Raw genomic sequence first — 20,163 nt, 5'->3', positions numbered from 1 at the left:
TGTCTCAACGTTAGTCGTGACCTTTTCAGAAACAGGCACAGAACCCTGTCAGGCCTAGCAAACCTGGAAGCCTCAGGCTATTAACCAAGAACTGGGGAATTGACTGCTGCCGACACCAATCGGACGGTTCGATGAGCCCCGGGTGGGGTGGTAGTGAAGAGAGGAGGGGCTAGAAAGGTGAGTATAATGTTGTTTTAATGTTACCATCTGGTTAAATCCACAAGGAAAAATCTGCATTATTAGCTCATCTCTACTCTTTAGCATATAATTTCAGAAAAGGATTTCTTAGCACTAGAATAGCACTTTCGATTCGAGTATCAAATTACTTGTATGACAAATTCCCTTTAAGTAGAGGGTAAAATTGTGAAAGCACCCTCAAAGTATTTCCTGGTATAGAAAAGATTAAAATTACTGATTTTATTTGATTAGAATATTATTTGTACTCCCAAGAAATCAAAGAAATGAGAAGACTATTTGGAGATTACTATATTCTTTAAAGTTGGCTTAGAAGGACAAATAACATTTTGGATCATAATTTTTACAACAGCATGTGGGTAGCAAAATTATGCAATTTATAATACCTGAGATAATTCATTAGCATCCACCAATCCATTGCTATCTTCATCAAAATACTTAAATATTTGGTCAACCAATGTTTTCTTTAAAGCAAATTTTTCCATATTTTCCTTCTCAGTTTCCGTTTGGACATATCTCAGGTTCTGTGACTCCAATAATGCATTCTTCATCTTGCTGTATTCTGTGGCTTTACACTTGTCTCCTGCAAAGAAAGAAAAAAAACCTCAGCTGACGGATAATTCATTCTAAATGTGTGTAATTTCTTTTATTCACCAATGGCTTAAAGCAATTTATATGATTACTTTAAAAAAGTGAACTCCAAGAAAAATTAGAATGCCATACAGAATGACTGTAGGAGGGTAAACACGATTGGATAATATAAAACTAATAGCAAGTCCACAACAAAATTACATTTCAAAACTATGGTGTAAATTGAAAGTCACTAAAAATTTGCTTAAAGGTATTGGCAACCCTTGTTCATATAAATGGCTCCAACTGTGCTGACCATGGGTGAGCTTAAAGGGAATGTGTCAGCACAAAATGATGCACAGTGCACATTTAGCCTATCTATCTATCTATCTATCTATCGATCTATATCTGTCCCCCCCTCTTCCTTGATTTATAGCTCTGGACTTCCAGGATGTAGAAAAGGGTTTAGATGGATGAAGACAAGCAGGTGGAAAGGTGCTCTGAACTATTTTGTTATGCTCATAGTGCACTGAGTGCCTGTGCTTGGTTTAAAAAGTCATTTTGTGCTGACAGATCCCATTTAATGCTGAAAAAAAACTCCAAGGATAGCATCACGCATCTGCTATAGTGAAAGGGGGGCAGGTTGTAGCTGTTAATTTTCCTTACTCAAGTACTGCTATAAATCACCCAATGAAATGCATTGGCAACAATGGTCAATCAGAAGGAGAGTCTCTGGATTCCTCTCTTACATTTTTGAGCATGTGAGAAAAGCAAACAAATAGACAAGCAAGTTACACTATAAAATCTTTTTTTAAAAACTTATCATGAGAGAGAGATATTTTCCATCTCTAAAGTTTGGGTCCCTATTTATTTCAATGGGGTTTGGGTTCAAGGTCAAGTTTGGGTAGAGTTCTGATACCGGAACTGAACTTTGGACTAAAGTTTGGTTGAACCAGAACTTCCACAAGTCCGCTCATCCCTAGTTATAATACTATCTGTGAAATATTCATCTGTTTTATGCAGTATAGTCTTGTTGATGTAGTACAGATAGTTTCTAGAAAGAAATGTTGTTAAGTTGAATGAGTTCACCTGAATTTTGAATTTTTTTTAGAGGAATTGAAAGGAACAGAGATAACCTATGTGTTAGGAGGGCGGTTGCAAACAACTTTATTATAATGGAACGCAACCGACCCCGGGGTCCGCGATGCAGCCTGGTGGACTGCTGTCGAACACTTTCCGGGTGAAAAGGAAAGCAACCAACTTAAATGATAAACCCTTCCATGTTACTGCACACGGGAATGGGTATAGCAATTCGCACAATCTCTGTTAGCAGCGCGAGAGATGTGCGGTGAAAAACTACCTGTAGACCTGTTACTGCACAGGGACTACACTGGCGGCGCAAGGATGCGTGTGTGACTATGCCGACGGGTACACGTGCCTCCAGCCGGCGTGCTACCGGACTGAAGGGTACTACTCCACGTGGCTGACAGGGGATAGCCGTGGATAGGACGTCTGCAGGCTGCTCGGGGTGTTAGGTGACCCCTTTGGCAGAGCCAGACTGCAAGACGAAGCTACCTGCCTATTTCCAGTAGCCTGCCTATTTCCACTAAATCTGCCTATGGAAACTACGTGGAACACAGTCATCCACACAACAGCATCACATGCTCTATGATCAGAGAGCGCCGCCATGTTTGTGGGCGGGTGTTTTAAAGACTAAGCCCTGCCCACCATCGCACCATTGGTGACGCCACCCGTGGACAAATAAGGCGGTGCCAGGTCACGGGCATGCTCAGTGCGGCAAATCCTGGACTTCGACTCCAAGAGCCCTGTCTACCTCCGCAACCTATGCTTAAAATTGCTAGGCACAAATACTAGAGAGACAATCTGTGCATGTCGTGGACCAGGTAGGTGTTGAGGCTGATGATGATGATGCTGAGCAGCATCAGCCCTGGCTGGACCACAATGGGAGACCACCGAAGGTTCTGGACCCATTTTGAATCTAGCAACAGCCTAACACTATGCATATATTTCTTTGCATTTCTCATTCCACCTTTCACATAGTTTCATGATGAAGAAGTAGCAGAAAGAAATATTTTACAGATGTGTGAAAATTATGAACAAAGCCATCAATAATAATAATCTATAAAATTATGAAAACATTTTTATGAAAAATAGGGTAGATATTCCAAGCAAAGCTTGAGAGTGGAACAGTCTTTCATGTAACGCAGCATGCAAGAGCTTCAATGACAGAGGGAATGCCAAGTTAGTGACACTGCTGTTCCCCTTACCAATGCTCGGTCAAACACATTGAGTCTGATGCATACTGTAGAGTGATGTTTGGAGTGACTCTGATGAATCAAGGTTGAAAAAATGCAAGGAATACACAAATAGAGCTGGTAGGCTCTCTTGAATTGGAATTGTCCACTTTGTGTGCTAAATACCTTCATTCTATAAATATATTCTATATAGTAGCAAAGCAGTCCAAGTTTCACCTATTCAATATTTGCATATATTTTAGTGCTTACAGAGTGCTGCTGTATTCTTTAGCTTGTATACCTATGTGTATATATATAAATATATATTTATTTATGTATAATTATATGTATCAGTCATGTCACAGAGCATATATGATGGCAAAGCTGAGCACAACAACAAGGCACAAGGTAGTTCTACTGCATCAGCAATGTCTCTCTCTAGCAAAGATTTCAACTCAGACTGGGGATTCAAGCTCTTTTGAAGAAGCACCAAGAAAATGGCAAAATTGAGGACCGTGCATGATCTGGTAGACCAAGGAAATTTAGTGCAACAGATCAGAGACAAAGCATGCTTACTTCCCATTGAACTCAGAAGATGTCCTGCAATGCCATAAGCTCAAAAGTAGCAAGAATCAGCCAGTAATTTCATATAGACTGGGGAGTTGTGGATGTTCCGTGCTGCGGTGAATAAAATTTTAGGTGCAGTTTTAGATGTAAAATTTCTGGCGTGAGGACCGGTGGACCTGCAGCAGCTGGGATTCTATGCCTTAATATTGCTGTGTGAACACAAACTTACCAGGCTGACATAACCTTATTTTTATCTTTATTGTCAACCGGATAAAACCCTATTGCGCTCAACCAGTGGGACCCAGATATGCTCATTTACTATTTGGAGAACCCTGGCCAGAACAGGTCTTAACGGAAGAAGAAGCCATATCTCTTACATAGAAAAAAGACCAAGCAAGTATGCATGAAAACATAGGTACTGAGTTATAAAAAAATTGGCAGCAGGTGACTGATAAGTCAAAAATTGAAATATTTGGCTTTAACAAAAGATAGTTTGTTTACTGAAGAACTGGATAGCGGAATAAAAATATGCAATACCACTAGAGAGCTGCCAGATTGGCTTCAAATTTATTCTGAAGCAGGACAATAACCCCCAACAGTCAGCTAACGCCATTAAGAAATATCTTAAGAGTAAAGAAGAACAAGGAGTCCTAGGAGCAATGAAATGATTATACGGACCCCTGACTCAACATTATAAAATTTTTCTGGGATAACAAAGAGACAGAAGGATTTGTGTAAACCTATATCTACAGAAAATCTGTGATTAGTTCTCCAAAATGTTTGGATCAACCTGCCTACCAAGTTTCTTCAAAATCTGTGTGCAAGTGTACCTAGAAGAATGAATCATATTTTGAAAGAAAAAGATGGTCACATCAAATATTATTTAAATTTAGAGTAGGGACTCGCAAGTAATGAGGACCCTTGATGCGGGTTGCGAGCTTGCGTATTTGGGCCAAAATATCGACCAATACCTCATGTAATGTATTTATCTTATACATTATTTTTCATCCTTTTGTTGAACATTTTTTGCAGGATGCAGCCTGGTCCTTTATTGTTGGTTGGGTGAATTGGGGAGTCTCTCCTGTGGGGTGCATGTATATAGTGCCAGGCAGCCCGCTCGATTTAAAATTATGGGAGTCATTAATAGGCTGTAAGCCAGATACTGTGCACCACACCTATCCATGTGACTGGCATCCTATACAAGCTCCATCTGTGTGCATTTCTGATACTACACAGCCACTCGCATATCTGCTAATTCATGGAGGGGGTGGCTTTTGCATCAGTATTATGCACCTGTGCTGCCCCTGCCTTTATCACGGGGGTCTACAGCATCCTGCTTGTGCATTGGTAATTTGACCTGGTGTTGGTAAAGCTGTTATTTGTTTTTTTTTCTGTGATGTTTTTTCACATCAAATGTTGGTTTGACTTAGGTTTCTCATTGGTTCATTCACTTTACATTTTGTTAATAGATATAAACAAATTATTTTCTTTTTACTTTTCTTTTCTTTGCAGTACTTTTCCATATCTGCCTAAAACTTTTGCACAGTACTGTATACTGTATATCTTCAAGATTCATCTAAGGACTACGCATTTACATTGGGGTTAAAGAGCTTCAAGTTACATTTCAAACAACTTCCGTAGTCCTAAAAGCTAAAAATTACTCAATCTTAAAAGATTAACTGTCATAGTTTTTATTATTATTATTTTTTCATCAATGGTACTAGTGAACATAAGAAACTTTGTATTATTTTTATTAAGATAAATCGGCTTCTCTCTCCTCCTAGGCTGAACATTCACCCTCAATCCACATGTCAACTTTGACTTCATTGGATAAAGATTTTCTCATTACTGAGACATGAGATAACAGTTGATGCTCATAAAATTCTATGGAGAGGGGAAAGGGGAGGGAGGAGCTATAGCGGATCCAGACATTCTGCTGCAAGTTCTGAAGTGACAGTTACACTTGAATGGTTTAAATTTTAAATTAATAAAAGATCAGACTAGACTTCACTGTCCTTAGAAACCATTAATAGCTGTGAACTAGTATTGACATTAAATTTGCTGAATTTACATATATGATCAATTATTTTTGCTACTCTGATTCTTTTCTTCAATTACGTTTACGCACAGATTAAAACAATTTTTATGTGTTATCGTAAATGTAATTCATTTTGCTTTCCATTTATTATTTTGAATTAACTATGATTTATTAATATCAACTTGGCACAGCACAGTATTCTTTTTCAACTTTAGATTATATAATTATGAGCCAAACAGACATTTTTATCAGATAAATCAGTTTATCCTTATAGATCTATTCTTTAGACACAAAAGCAGGACAAGCTGCTGGTACTATACATGGATTTCAATAGAAAGCAAGGAATCATTACAAGTGTTCATTGTAGAACTTTGAAAAGACCCAATTATTAGCAGAAGCCTGACATGAAATATTACAACAATTACTAAAAGATACAATAACCATTATTGTATCTCTCTACAACTTGTTCGGATTCGAATCCAATATGCAATAATTAAAAGCTGACAGATATGTTTTTGTATTTTAACACAGATAACACAGGGAATTGTCTAATACCTTTTGTAAATTTATCTAGGCTTTGCTGCCTAATTATAAAATATTAATATTTATTAACTCAGTCTACATGTATTCAAATGTCATGATAAGAAAGGTCATGAATTAGACGCATTAATTATCACTAATTCTTATTAAAAATGAAAAAAAATCTCACAAAGAGGAAACTAAAATATATTAGCAAAATACAGAGGTGTATCTAGGCGTCCTGGCACCCGGGCCAAGAATTCAGTTTGGCGCCCCCCCAGCACATATGTGATTTGCACACTTAGTCACATGTCGACGAGCTGCTCTCTCTAATTCTCTCAATGTTCAGTAAAAACTAAGAGAAGCAGGAAGAGAATCTCGTTGTCACATGACCGTAAGTATGAAAATCGCAAATGAGTGAGGTGACCATGCCATGCAAGCAAATTTAATCCTGACAGTGAGTATATTACACACTGTTTGGATTGACATGCTACAGGGCTTCATTTTATAATTAAAAGGCTCATCCAGGTGTGAGATAAAAGTCTACAGTCACTATGTGACTGTAGACTTCTAAATTATCACAGCGCATGCACTGCAAACTTTTAGTATTCTCCCTTGTACAAGTATGAGATTTGTATATTTCTGGCCACATTCCGATTAGATGTGTCTAGCCTTGCTCAATTCATTGTCATTGTCTAGTCGGCACGTGAACACATGTGTGCAAATCGCTGGCACCAGAGAATCCTGACAGCATGAGGTGCGCATTGTGAGAATTCAAAAGTCTGCAATCACACAGAGTGACTGCAGACTTATCACAAACTCGGACAACCCATTTTAACCTCTTAAACAAATAAAAACTTGAGAATTAGTCAGTGTCACAAATAAAGATTATCATCCAGGTACCTTATAGATGACGTTGTCTCTGGAGTTGTTCTCTTTCTTTTCTTCTTCATCTTGTCCAGACTCCATGATGACTTTTTTTCTTCCACAGCTCTGTCGCTGCAGACTTCCATCTTCTCTGGTCTTCTGGAGCACATCCCAACACGACACCCTTAAAGATAGCAGTACCATTATTATTCTCCTAAATAAAAATATCTGCCCTACACTGAGCCACTGAATAAATAATTGCCCCTCATTATATTCCCTGCATAAAATATGATCCCCACACTGTCCCTGTTATGGTACATGCTCTCCACACTGCCCTCTACTTACCATACTGGGCCCCCTCTTCACACTATCCTCTCACACTGTTTCCCCCCTATAGGGCACAGTCTCTGTACTGTGATCCCTCATCACATTCTCCTTCCTTGGCTTACTGTCCCCTCCTGGCTGTGCCCATACACTATCCCCATATACTACACCCCCAGCACTACTCAGTCTCTATTCTGTGCCCACTCACGCTTTTCTCCCCCCATTATTTCCCCCTCCCCTCATCCTCCTCATACTTTCTTCTCTCATAGCCCCCCTGCTAACCATACTGTCTCCTCATATATTTACCTCCCCACACATCCCCCCAATTCCCCATACTGTGTCTGCACACATCACATCACCCTCGCTCCCCATACTGTGTCCATATACATTCCCCTCCTTCGCTCCCCATATTGCGTACTCACCCATTTTCCCCATTCTGTGTCCGCACCAATTATCCACACACAAAATCTCTTCCACCCATCTCCCCACACTAAATCTCCCCCAGCCATACAATAAATCTCCCCCCACACAAAATCTTTCCCCAGCCATACAATAAATCTCCCCCAGCCATACAATAAATCTTCCCCCAGTCATACAATAAATCTCCCCCTAGCCATACAATAAATCTTCCCCCAGCCATACAATAAATTACCCCCCATAGTAAATCACCCCCCAGCCATACCATAAATCACCCCCGATAGTAAATATCACCTCCCCTAGTAAATCTCCCCAGCCATACAATAAATCTCCCCACATGGTAAATCTCTCCCTGCCATAGAATAAATCTCCCCCATAGTAAGTCTCCCCATAGTAAATCTCCCCCCAGCAATACAATAAATCACCCCTCAGCCATAAAATAAATTACCTCCCAGCCACAACATAAATCACCTCCCCAGAAAATCTCCCCCCAGCCATACCATAAATCACCCCCACAATGAATCATCCCCTCCATTACATCTTCGGTGTCTTTAGCTCTGGAGCATAGAGCACTTTTCACCAATGTGAACCTCTGCAGCGCCAGTGAGTGACTTTAGCAGCTTGATCACATGACCTGATCACGCTGCTGGTGTCGCTCTGGCCTGGAGCTCAGAGCTTCAATTGTACTCATGTCTGAAGCTTCTCTGAGCCGGGGGGCAGCTTGACACTCAACTCAGAGAACGGCCAACTCTCAGTCTGGAGGGTGGCAGAATGCAGCTGCCGGGGGAGACACCTCAGATCGCCACATTAGGTGGCCTGACTGCGCTCCCCTGCCAGCTGCATCCGGGGTACATGCCCCGGCTGCTCCCCCCAAGATATGCCTCTGCCATAATATATTAGAACACCCATGTTTTGTACTTTTAGTCCATAATCCTAATTGCACCCCTAGCTGTTCGGCCCCAAGTGTATATATATATATATATATATATATATACAGTACAGACCAAAAGTTTGGACACACCTTCTCATTTAAAGATTTTCTGTATTTTCATGACTATGAAAATTGTATATTCACACTGAAGGCATCAAAACTATAAATTAACACATGTGGAATTATATACTTAACAAAAAAGTGTGAAACAACTGAAAATATGTCTTATATTCTAGGTTCTTCAAAGTAGCCACCTTTTGCTTTGATGACTGCTTTGAACACTCTTAGATTCTCTTGATGAGCTTCAAGAAGTAGTCACCGGAAATGGTTTTCACTTCACAGGTGTGCCCTGTCAGGTTTAATAAGTGGGATTTCTTGCCTTATAAATGGGGTTGGGACCATCAGTTGTGTTGTGCAGAAGTCTGGTGGATACACAGCTGATAGTCCTACTGAATAGACTGTTAGAATTTGTATTATGGTAAGAAAAAAGCAGCTAAGTAAAAAAAAACGAGTGCCCATCATTACTTTAAGAAATGAAGGTCAGTCAGTGCGAAAAATTGGGAAAACTTTGAAAGTGTCCCCAAGTGTAGTTGCAAAAACTATCAAGCGCTACGAAGAAACTGGCTCACATGAGGACCGCCCCAGGAAAGGAAGACCAAGAGTCACCTCTGCTTCTGAGGATAAGTTTATCCGAGTCACCAGCCTCAGAAATCGCAGGTTAACAGCAGCTCAGATTAGAGACCAGGTCAATGCCACACAGAGTTCTAGCAGCAGACACATCTCTTCAACAACTGTTAAGAGGCGACTTTGTGCAGCAGGCCTTCATGGTAAAATAGCTGCTAGGAAACCACTGCTAAGGACAGGCAACAAGCAGAAGAGACTTGTTTGGGCTAAAGAACACAAGGAATGGACATTAGACCAGTTCAAATTTGTGCTTTGGTCTGATGAGTCCAAATTTGAGATCTTTGGTTCCAACCACCGTGTCTTTGTGCGACGCAGAAAAGGTGAATGGATGGACTCTACATGCCTGGTTCCCACCGTGAAGCATGGAGGAGGAGGGGTGATGGTGTGGGGGTGCTTTGCTGGTGACACTGTTGGGGATTTATTCAAAATTGAAGGCATACTGAACCAGCATGGCAACCAAAGCATTTTGCAGTGGCATCCTATTCCATCCAGTTTGCGTTTAGATGGACCATCATTTATTTTTCAACAGGACAATGACCCCAAACACACCTCCAGGCTGTGTAAGGGCTATTTGACCAAGAAGGAGAGTGATGGGGTGCTACGCCAGATGACCTGGCCTCCACAGTCACCAGACCTGAAATCAATCGAGATGGTTTGGGGTGAGCTGGACCACAGAGTGAAGGCAAAAGGGCCAACAAGTGCTAAGCATCTCTGGGAACTCCTTCAAGATTGTTAGAAGACCATTTCTGGTGACTACCTCTTGAAGCACATCAAGAGAATGCCAAGAGTGTGCAAAGCAGTCATCAAAGGAAAAGGTGGCTACTTTGAAGAACCTAGAATATAAGACATATTTTCAGTTGTTTCACACTTTTTGTTAAGTATATAATTCCACATGTGTTAATTCATAGTTTTGATGCCTTCAGTGTGAATATACAATTTTCATAGTCATGAAAATACAGAAAAATCTGTAAATGAGAAGGTGTGTCCAAACTTTTGGTCTGTACTGTATATATATATATATGTACAGTACAGACCAAAAGTTTGGACACACCTTCTCATTTAAAGATTTTTCTGTATTTTCATGACTATGAAAATTGTACATTCACACTGAAGGCATCAAAACTATGAATTAACACATGTGGAATTATATACTTAACAAAAAAGTGTGAAACAACTGAAAATATGTCTTATATTCTAGGTTCTTCAAAGTAGCCACCTTTTGCTTTGATGACTGCTTTGCACACCCTTGGCATTCTCTTGATGAGTTTCAAGAGGTAGTCACCGGAAATGGTCTTCCAACAATCTTGAAGGAGTTCCCAGAGATGCTTAGCACTTGTTGGCCCTTTTGCCTTCACTCTGCGGTCCAGCTCACCCCAAAACATCTCAATTGGGTTCAGTTCTGGTGACTGTGGAGGCCAGGTCATCTGGCGTAGCATCCCATCACACTCCTTCTTGGTCAAATAGCCCTTACACAGCGGGGAGGTGTGTTTGGGGTCATTTTCCTGTTGAAAAATAAAGGATGGTCCAACTAAACGCAAACCGAATGGAATAGCATGCCACTGCAAGATGCTGTGGTAGTCATGCTGGTTCAGTATGCCTTCAATTTTGAATAAATCCCCAACAGTGTCACCAGCAAAGCACCCCCACACCATCACACTTCCTCCTCCATGCTTCACGGTGGGAACCAGGCATGTAGAGTCCATCCGTTCACCTTTTCTACGTCGCACAAAGACACGGTGGTTGGAACCAAAGATCTCAAATTTGGACTCATCAGACCAAAGCACAGATTTCCACTGGTCTAATGTCCATTCCTTGTGTTCTTTAGCCCAAACAAGTCTCTTCTGCTTGTTGCCTGTCCTTAGCAGCTATTTTACCATGAAGGCCTGCTACACAAAGTCTCCTCTTAAAAGTTGTTGAATAGATGTGTCTGCTGCTAGAACTCTGTGTGGCATTGACCTGGTCTCTAATCTGAGCTGCTGTTAACCTGCGATTTCTGAGGCTGGTGACTCAGATAAACTTATCCTCAGAAGCAGAGGTGACTCTTGGTCTTCCTTCCTGTAATGCACGCGCCCGGACTGACTGACGTGTGCGTGATTAGTGATTCCACTGTGCCATGAACCGGAGAGTGCCTGGAGGGGCGTAACTAAGTATCTGCCCGATCCGACCAAGGTCGCACGACGGCATACGACGCCAGTGCCCCAGGGAGGAACCAAGTAGAGGGACCAGGTGCCACTCCAGGTCAGACCCCGGACACGGCTGTTGACCCATACCGGGGAACACAGGAACAGGCAGGCTAGAGCGCAGGCTGGGTAGGGTCCGGTACAGACTGGGAGACGGGTTCAGAGCCAGAGATGCGGTAATCAAGCATAGCAAAGCGAAACCGCAGACGCAGTAGACAAGGCTGAGCAGAGCAAAACCGCAGACGCGGTAGACAAGGCTGAGCAGAGCAAAACCACAGATGCGGTGGACAAGGTTGAGCAGAGCAAAACCGCAGACGCGGTGGACAAGGCTGAGCAGAGCAAAACCGCAGATGCGGTGGACAAGGCTGAGCAGAGCAAAATCGCAGACACGGTGGACAGGGCTGAGCAGAGCAAAACCGCAGACGTGGTGGACAGGGCTGAGCAGAGCGAAACCACAGACACGGTAGACAAGGCTGAGCAGAGCGAAACCGCAGATGCGGTAGACAAGGTTGAGCAGAGCGAAACCGCAAGTGCGGTGGACAAGGCTGAGCGGGCAGGAACCGCCGAAGCGGTAAGTAAGACAGGACAGAGATAAATCGCCGAAGCGGTAAACAAAGACAAAGCAAAGGGGACAGGGCTCTGTTCACATGGAACAGACTGGAAAAGAAAGGCAGAACCAGATACACAGAAGGTACTTGCAAAGAAGTAGTGAAAGGACTCCAACTCACAAACGGAAGTACATTGACAACGAGTAGAAGTTAGGTGCAGGTTCAGACTCTACAGAAAAAGGCAGCAAATGGACATAAGGACAAAACAGATAAGAAGCTAGGAGACAGTTCAGCCAAGAACAGTTACTGCAACAAAATGCAGGAACGAGTCTAGGTAAAGCCAAGTGCTGGTTCAGACACTGCAGAAAAAGGGAGCAAACGGACATAAAGACAAAACAGGTAAGAAGCTAGAAGACAGTTCAGACAAGAACAGTTACTGAAGCGAGATACAGGAGAGAGTCTGGGTATGCGGCCCCCAGAGGGCGGGATGAACAGGCTAAGAGCGAGTTCACACGGGCCTGGAATTACAGCCTCCAGGAAAGGCAGAAAGACAGCTGGACACAGTTCAGACATGGGAACTGATACGGCAAGACAGGACCTGGCACATCAGTGACTAGAAGCCAACTGACAGAACAAGATGCTCAGGAAAGGATTCCAAGGAGGAGCTGGTTTAAATACCAGGGGACAGACAGCAATAGGCTGAGGACACATTAGGGGTGTGTCTGCAGCAGCTACAAGAAACAGGAAGTTCGGCGGGTGTCACCCTAAGCAGCCAGAGCAGAGCAAAGCAGACAGTATGGAAAGAAGCCAGAGTGGCAGTCTGGACTAGAAATCAAGTGCGCGCTCTTGCACAGTGGGAGATGGACCACTATGCAAGGACTGCGCCATGTATGTTATAGTACCCCCCCTTACGCCCCCTCTTCTTCAGGCCTGCCAGAATTTTCCACAGGGAATTTGAGGGCCAATCCTTCTCTTCAAGGAGATTACTTCTACTGTCCACAGGAAGAGACAAAACTGGTCTCATCTGGGTAGCTAGGATGCGGCCTCCTATCCAGACATCCTCAGCAACAGACGAAACGGGTGGAGTACAAGGAACAGCACACAAGGAAGTCTCTCTCCACTTATTATCAGGTAGCACCCCAGAGGGTTCAGGAGACAACTGGAAGTCCTCCGCTGGGTTGGAGGGGTGCAGAGACACGGGGGTAACCTCTGCTTCGGGGTACATCTTGTCAAGCTCACAGGATGAAATGGGCGAGGTATCAGGTACAAGGTGTAGAAAAGTCACTGTCCCTTTGTTATCTGGTGGTACCCGGAGGATTCAGAAAACAACTGGAGGTCCTCCACTGGGTTGGAAGAGTGCAGAGACTTGGGGGTAACCTCTGCTTCAGAGTACACTAGGTCGGACTCACTGGACGAAGCGGGCGAGGTATCAGGTACATAGTATAGGAAAGTCTCTGTCCATTCGCTACCAGTTAGCACCCCGAAGGGTTCAGGAGACAACTGGAGGTCCTCTGCCTGGTCGGAGGGGTGTAGAGCCTCGGGGGTAACCTCTGCTTTGGAGTACACTAGGTCGGACTCACTGGACGAAGCGGGCGAGGTATCAGGTACAGAGTATAGGAAAGTCTCTGTCCATTCGCTACCAGGTAGCACCCCGAAGGGTTCAGGAGACAACTGGAGGTCCTCTGTCCAGTGGGAGGGGTGTAGAGACTCGGGGGTAACTACCACTTTGAGGTACCCTTTGTCAAGCTCACAGGATGGAGCAGACGAAGTATTGGGTACCGGGTGTAGGAAAGTCTCTCTCCATTGGTCATCAAGTGGTATCCCGGAGGATTCAGGAGGCAACAGGGGGTCCTCCGCCAGGTTGTAAAGGTGCACAGACTCGGAGGTAATCACTTCTTCAGAATACCCTTGGACAGGCTCACCGGGTAAAGTGGGTGAAGTATCAGATACCGGGTGCAGGAAGTCCTCCTGTGTGGATTCTGGGTGGGCAGCAGTCTCTTCGGGCAGGAGAACTGGTGCGCTACCCACGCACATTACCTGTCGGGGCTGCTCCGGGATACTGGGAAGTGAAGCTTCAGCAGGGACTTCAAGGTTGGGGTCAGGAGGTCTTTGGGAGGACAGACCCTGGCGTGACGGCTTGCCTCTACGCCTAGCACGTCTGGACTGCCTCTTGAGGTTGGGAGAAGTATTCCGGAGAGCTTAATCATCCTGTGAGGATTCTGGGTGGGCAGTAGTCTCTTCGGGCAGGAGGACTAGTGCGCTACCCACACACGTTACCCATCGGGGCTGCTCCGGGATATTGGGAAGTGAAGCTTCAGCAGGGGCTTCCGGGTTAGGGTCATCGAAGACCATTAAAAAGGCCACCAGGAAGGGCTGCAGGTCCAGGACGATAGGATCCTGTGCTTCCCATAGGGGGGTGATCCATTTCAAGGCATCACCCGCTAGGTAAGATATCAATGAATCCCACCTTAACCCGATCGGTGGGAAAATAAAAAGGGTAGAACTTGAAGTGTAGCATGCATTGCTCCACAAATGCATGACTCTGTCTTGGATCCCCATAGTACCGTGGCGGATCCGCAGGAATGGGTGCAGAAAGCTCCATCTGGACGGGTGCGTAATTCGACCTGGAACTCAGCTTGTAGCAAAAAAAAAAATAAAAAAATAAAAATTTCTTCTAGATGCATGTATTAGCTGGAAAAACGTCTCAGAGAGCGAAGGCCGTGGGGCTCAACGGGAACCATGGCCTGAGCATGCTGTAATGCACGCGCCCGGACAGACTGGACTGGCATGTGCGTAATTAGTGATTCCACTGTACCATGAAGCGGAGAGTGCCTGGAGGGGCGTAACTATGTATCTGCCCGATCCGACCAAGGTCGCTTGACGGCATACGACGCCAGTGCACCAGGGAGCAATGGAGCAGAGGGACCAGGTGCCACACAAGGTCAGACCCCGGACACGGCTGTTGACCCACTCCAGGGAAAACAGGAACAGGCAGGCTAGAGCGCAGGCTGGGTAGGGTCCAGTACAGACTGAGAGATGGGTTCAGAGCTGCAGATGCGGTAATCAAGCAGAGCAAAGCAAAACCGCAGACGCGGTAGACAAGGCTGAGCAGAGCGAAACCGCAGTTGCGGTAGACAAGGCTGAGCAGGGCGAAACCGCAGACGCGGTAGACAAGGCTGAGCAGAGCAAAACCGCAGATGCGGTGGACAAGGCTAAGCAGAGCAAAACCGCAGACGCTGTGGACAAGGCTGAGCAGAGCAAAACCACAGACGCGGTGGACAAGGCTGAGCAGAGCAAAACCGCAGACGTGGTGGACAGGGCAGAGCAGATCAAAACCACAGATGCGGTGGACAGGGCTGAGCAGAGCAAAATCACAGACGTGGTGGACAGGGCTGAGCAGAGCAAAACTGCAGACGCGGTAGACACGGCTGAGCAGAGCAAAACCGCAGACGCGGTAGACAAGGCTGAGCAGAGCGAAACCGCAGATGTGGTAGACAAGGCTGAGCAGAGCAAAACCGCAGACGCGGTAGACAAGGCTGAGCAGAGCGAAACCGCAGACGTGGTAGACAAGGCTGAGCATAGCGAAACCGCAGACGCGGTAGACAAGGCTGAGCAGAGTGAAACCGCAGACGCGGTAGACAAGGCTGAGCAGAGCGAAACCGCGGAAGCGGTAAGTAAGACTTGACAGAGATAAATCGCCGAAGTGGTAAACAAAGACAAAGCAAAGGGGACAGGGCTCTGTTCTCACGGAACAGACTGGAAAAGAAAGGCAGAACCAGATACACACAAGGTACTTGCAAAGAAGTAGCGAAAGGACTCCAACTCACAAACGGAAGTACAATGACAGCGAGTAGAATTTAGGTGCAGGTTCAGACTCTACAGAAAAAGGGAGCAAACGGACATAAGGACAAAACAGGTAAGAAGCTAGGAGACAGTTCAGACAAGAACAGTTACAGCAACAAAATGCAGGAACGAGCCTAGGTAAAGCCAAATGCTGGTTCAGACACTGCAGAAAAAGGGAGCAAACAGACATAAAGACAAAACAGGTAAGAAGCTAGGAGACAGTTCAGACAAGAACAGTTACTGCAACAAAATGCAGGAACGAGCCTAGGTAAAGCCAAGTGCTGGTTCAGACACTGCAGAAAAAGGGAGCAAACGGACATAAAGACAAAACAGGTAAGAAGCTAGAAGACAGTTCAGACAAGAACAGTTACTGAAGCGAGATACAGAAGAGAGTCTGGGTATGCGGCCCCCAGAGGGCGGGATGAACAGGCTAAGAGCAAGTTCACACGGGCCTGGAATTACAGCCTCCAGGAAAGGCAGAAATACAGCTGGCTAGAGTGCACAGACAGGACACAGTTCAGACACGGGAACTGATGCCGCAAGGTAGCAAACATACACAGGACCTGGCACATCAGTCACTAGAAGCCAACTGACAGAACAAGATGCTCAGGCAAGGATCCAAGGAGGAGCTGGTTTAAATACCAGGTGACAGACAGCAATAGGCTGAGAACGCATTAGGGGTGTGTCTGCAGCAGCTACAAGAAACAGGAAGTTCGGAGGGCGTCGCCCTAAGCAGCCAGAGCAGAGCAAAGCAGACAGTATGGAAAGAAGCCAGAGTGGCAGTCTGGACTGGAAATCAAGTGCGCGCTCTTGCACAGTGGGAGATGGACCACTATGCAAGGACGCCGCCAGGTATTTTACACTTCCCTGGGGCGGTCCTCATATGAGCCAGTTTATTTGTAGTTCTTGATGGTTTTTGCAACTGCACTTCGAGACACTTTCAAAGTTTTCCCAATTTTTCGGACTGACTGACCTTCATTTCTTAAAGTAATGATGGCCACTCGTTTTTCTTTACTTAGCTGCTTTTTTCTTGCCATAATACAAATTCAAACAGTCTATTCGGTAGGACTATCAGCTGTGTATCCACCAGACTTCTGCACAACACAACTGATGATCCCAACCCAATTAATAAGGCAAGAAATCCCACTTATTAAACCTGACAGGGCACACCTGTGAAGTGAAAACCATTTCCGGTGACTACCTCTTGAAACTCATCAAGAGAATGCCAAGTGTGTGCAAAGCAGTCATCAAAGCAAAAGGGGGCTACTTTGAAGAACCTAGAATATAAGACATATTTTCAGTTGTTTCACACTTTTTTGTTAAGTATATAATTCCACATGTGTTAATTCATAGTTTTGATGCCTTCAGTGTGAATGTACAATTTTCATAGTCATGAAAATACAGAAAAATCTTTAAATGAGAAGGTGTGTCCAAACTTTTGGTCTGTACTGTATATATATATATATATATATATATATATATATATATATATATATATAAATATATATGTACACTGCTCAAAAAAATAAAGGCAACACTTAAACAACAGAATATAACTCCAAGTAAATCAAACTTCTGTGAAATCAAACTGCCCACTTAGGAAGCAACACTGATTGACAATCAATTTCACATGCTGTTGTGCAAATGGAATAGACAATGGATGGAAATTATTGGCAAAAATCAAGACACACTCAATAAAGGAGTGGTTCCGCAGGTGAGGACCACAGACCACATCTCAGTGCCAATGCTTTCTGGCTGATGTTTTGGTCACTTTTGAATGTTGGTTGTGCTTTCACACTCGTGGTAGCATGAGACAGACTCTACAACCCACAGAAGTTGATCAGGTAGTGCAGCTCATCCAGGATGGCACATCAATGCGAGCTGTGGCATGAAGGTTTGCTGTGTCTGTCAGCGTAGTGTCCACAGGCTGGAGGCACTACCAGGAGACAGGCCAGTACACCAGGAGACATGGAAGGGGCCGTAGCAGGGCAACAACCCAGCTGCAGGACCACTACCTCCGCCTTTGTGCAAGGAGGAACAGGAGGAGGACTGCAAGAGCCCTGCAAAATGACCCCCAGCAGGACACAAATGTGCATGTGTCTGCACAAACTGTTAGAAACCGGCACCATGAGGGTGGTATGAATTAGGGCCCGACGTCCACGGATGGGGGTTGTGCTCACAGTCCAACACCGTGCAGGACGCTTGGCATTTGCCATAGAACACCAGGATTGGCAAAGTCGCCACTGGCGCCCTGTGCTCTTCACAGATGAAAGCAGGTTCACATTGAGCACATATGACAGATGTGACAGAGTCTGGAGACGCCTTGGAGAGCGATCTCCTGCCTGCAACATCCTTCAGCATGACCGGTTTGGCAGTGGGTAAGTAATGGTGTGGGGTGGAATTTCTTTGGAGGGCCGCAAAGCCCTCCATGTGCTCGCCAGACATAGCCTGACTGCCATTAGGCACCGAGGTGAGATCCTCAGACCCCTTGTGAGACCATATGCTGGTGTGGTTGGCCCTGGGTTCCTCCTAATGCAGGACAATGCCAGACCTCATGTGGCTGGAGTGTGTCAGCAGTTCCTGCAAGATGAAGGCATTGAAGCTATGAACTGGCTGGCCCATTCTCCAGACCTGAATCCGATTGAGCACATCTGGGACATCATGTCCCGCTCCATCCACCAATGTCACGTTGCACTACAGACTGACCAGGAGTTGGCGGATGCTTTAGTCCAGGTCTGGGAGAAGATCCCACAGGAGACCATCCGCAACCTCATCAGGAGCATGCCCAGGCATTGTAGGGAGGTCATACAGGCACGTGGAGGCCACACACAATACTGAGCGTCATTTTGACTTGTTTTAAGGACATTACATCAAAGTTGGATCAGCCTGTAGCGTGTTTTTCCACTTTAATTTTGGGGGTGTTTTGGTTGTCAGCACATTCAACTTTGTACAGTACAAAGTATTCAATGAGAATATTTCATTCATTCAGATCTAGGATGTGTTATTTGAGTGTTCCCTTTATTATTTTGAGCAGTGTAGTAAAATCAATGGTGTCATTCAAAAGTATAACTTGTCCAGCAAAAAACAATCCCTCATACGGTCATATTGACAAAAAAAATAAAGTTATGTCTCTGGAAAAAGGGGAGAAAAAAACGAAAGTGCAAAAATGGAAAATCGCAAGGTGGTGAAGGGGTTAATCAAGTTCTCGCAGAATATAAGAACAATTTCTAAAATGTATTTTCATGTGTACCATTGATTTATGGGGAAACAAAAATGAAAGGATTGTTACTCTTTAAGCATTACGCTTCAGAACATTAGACATTAAGCACAAAAACAATGTGGTCTTAGCCTAAGGTGTCCTACAATCTGATGTCTTATGAATGAATTAAAATTAATCAAATTAAAGGCCCAGTCAAAATTTTCCATAGACAATATACTAGTTCTGCAACATTTAAAGTGACAAGTGAATTGATTTGTTACCTAATCTGAATCATTATATTTAAGAGAGGCACATTACTGTTAAATACCTGCTATTCACATGAACACTGCTCTTGCATTTATCTCTATAGTCAGCATTAATGGTATCATCAATTTGTATTGGAGATAAAATAAATCTATTATGCTTATTAAGAAGAGCCATAAATCTTTGTAAAGTACCGAACAATCATTCATGCTAAACAGATTCTGAATTACGTTTGATTCAAGCTAATTAGGTGTCTTATCGTTTACAACCAGACCACAAACAATTTAGACCTAGTGTGTAATGCAATCCATCATTGTAACACCTAGGATCTTGTGCTACAAACTGTTCACAGTTGTCTTGCTCAGCCTTATTCATGTTGTTTATTATTTTATATGATATTTTTTTGTTAAAATGCATATATTAAGAGATATAATGTAATTTGGTGTAATGTAATAATCTGGTGAAATTTTTTATGGCAGTGATGAAATCAAGAGAGTGCTAGTGTATTGTAAGAGCATTACTCTATGGCAACAATATACTCAGTACACATGAAGCAGTGCTTAGCCTGTCAGAGATAGCAAAGATACATTTATCCTGTCACACAAACAATTGTGATATAAATTTGTAATCTATGGCTTTGTTTCGGATTACAAGGCTAACCATAAAGGTGCAAAAGGGGGGGTGACAAAGCAGCATCAACACCACCCATTACAGAAGATTTATTCTTGAACCTTAAAGGGAATCTGTCAGCAGGTTCTTGCT

The 20,163-nt window shown here is 44.0% G+C and overlaps 1 protein-coding gene across 2 annotated transcripts in view; it reads right to left on the bottom strand.

Moving 5' to 3' along the window:
- FSTL5 (follistatin like 5) overlaps positions 1-20,163 on the bottom strand; it is a 1,189,778-nt gene that overhangs the window by 525,154 nt on the left and 644,461 nt on the right. For both annotated transcript variants that reach the window (XM_073644479.1, XM_073644487.1), the window contains one exon: positions 582-778. In XM_073644479.1, the coding sequence (XP_073500580.1) occupies positions 582-778 (197 nt within the window). The remainder of the gene's footprint in view (positions 1-581; positions 779-20,163) is intronic.

This window comes from Phyllobates terribilis, unplaced genomic scaffold, assembly GCF_046119375.1.
Source record: "Phyllobates terribilis strain yellow unplaced genomic scaffold, ASM4611937v1 Scaffold_1__5_contigs__length_1240528914, whole genome shotgun sequence".
NCBI classification, from domain to species: Eukaryota; Metazoa; Chordata; class Amphibia; order Anura; family Dendrobatidae; genus Phyllobates; species Phyllobates terribilis.
The sequence above is the reverse complement of the archived record's forward strand: the minus strand, read 5'-3'. Positions and strand labels throughout refer to the sequence as shown.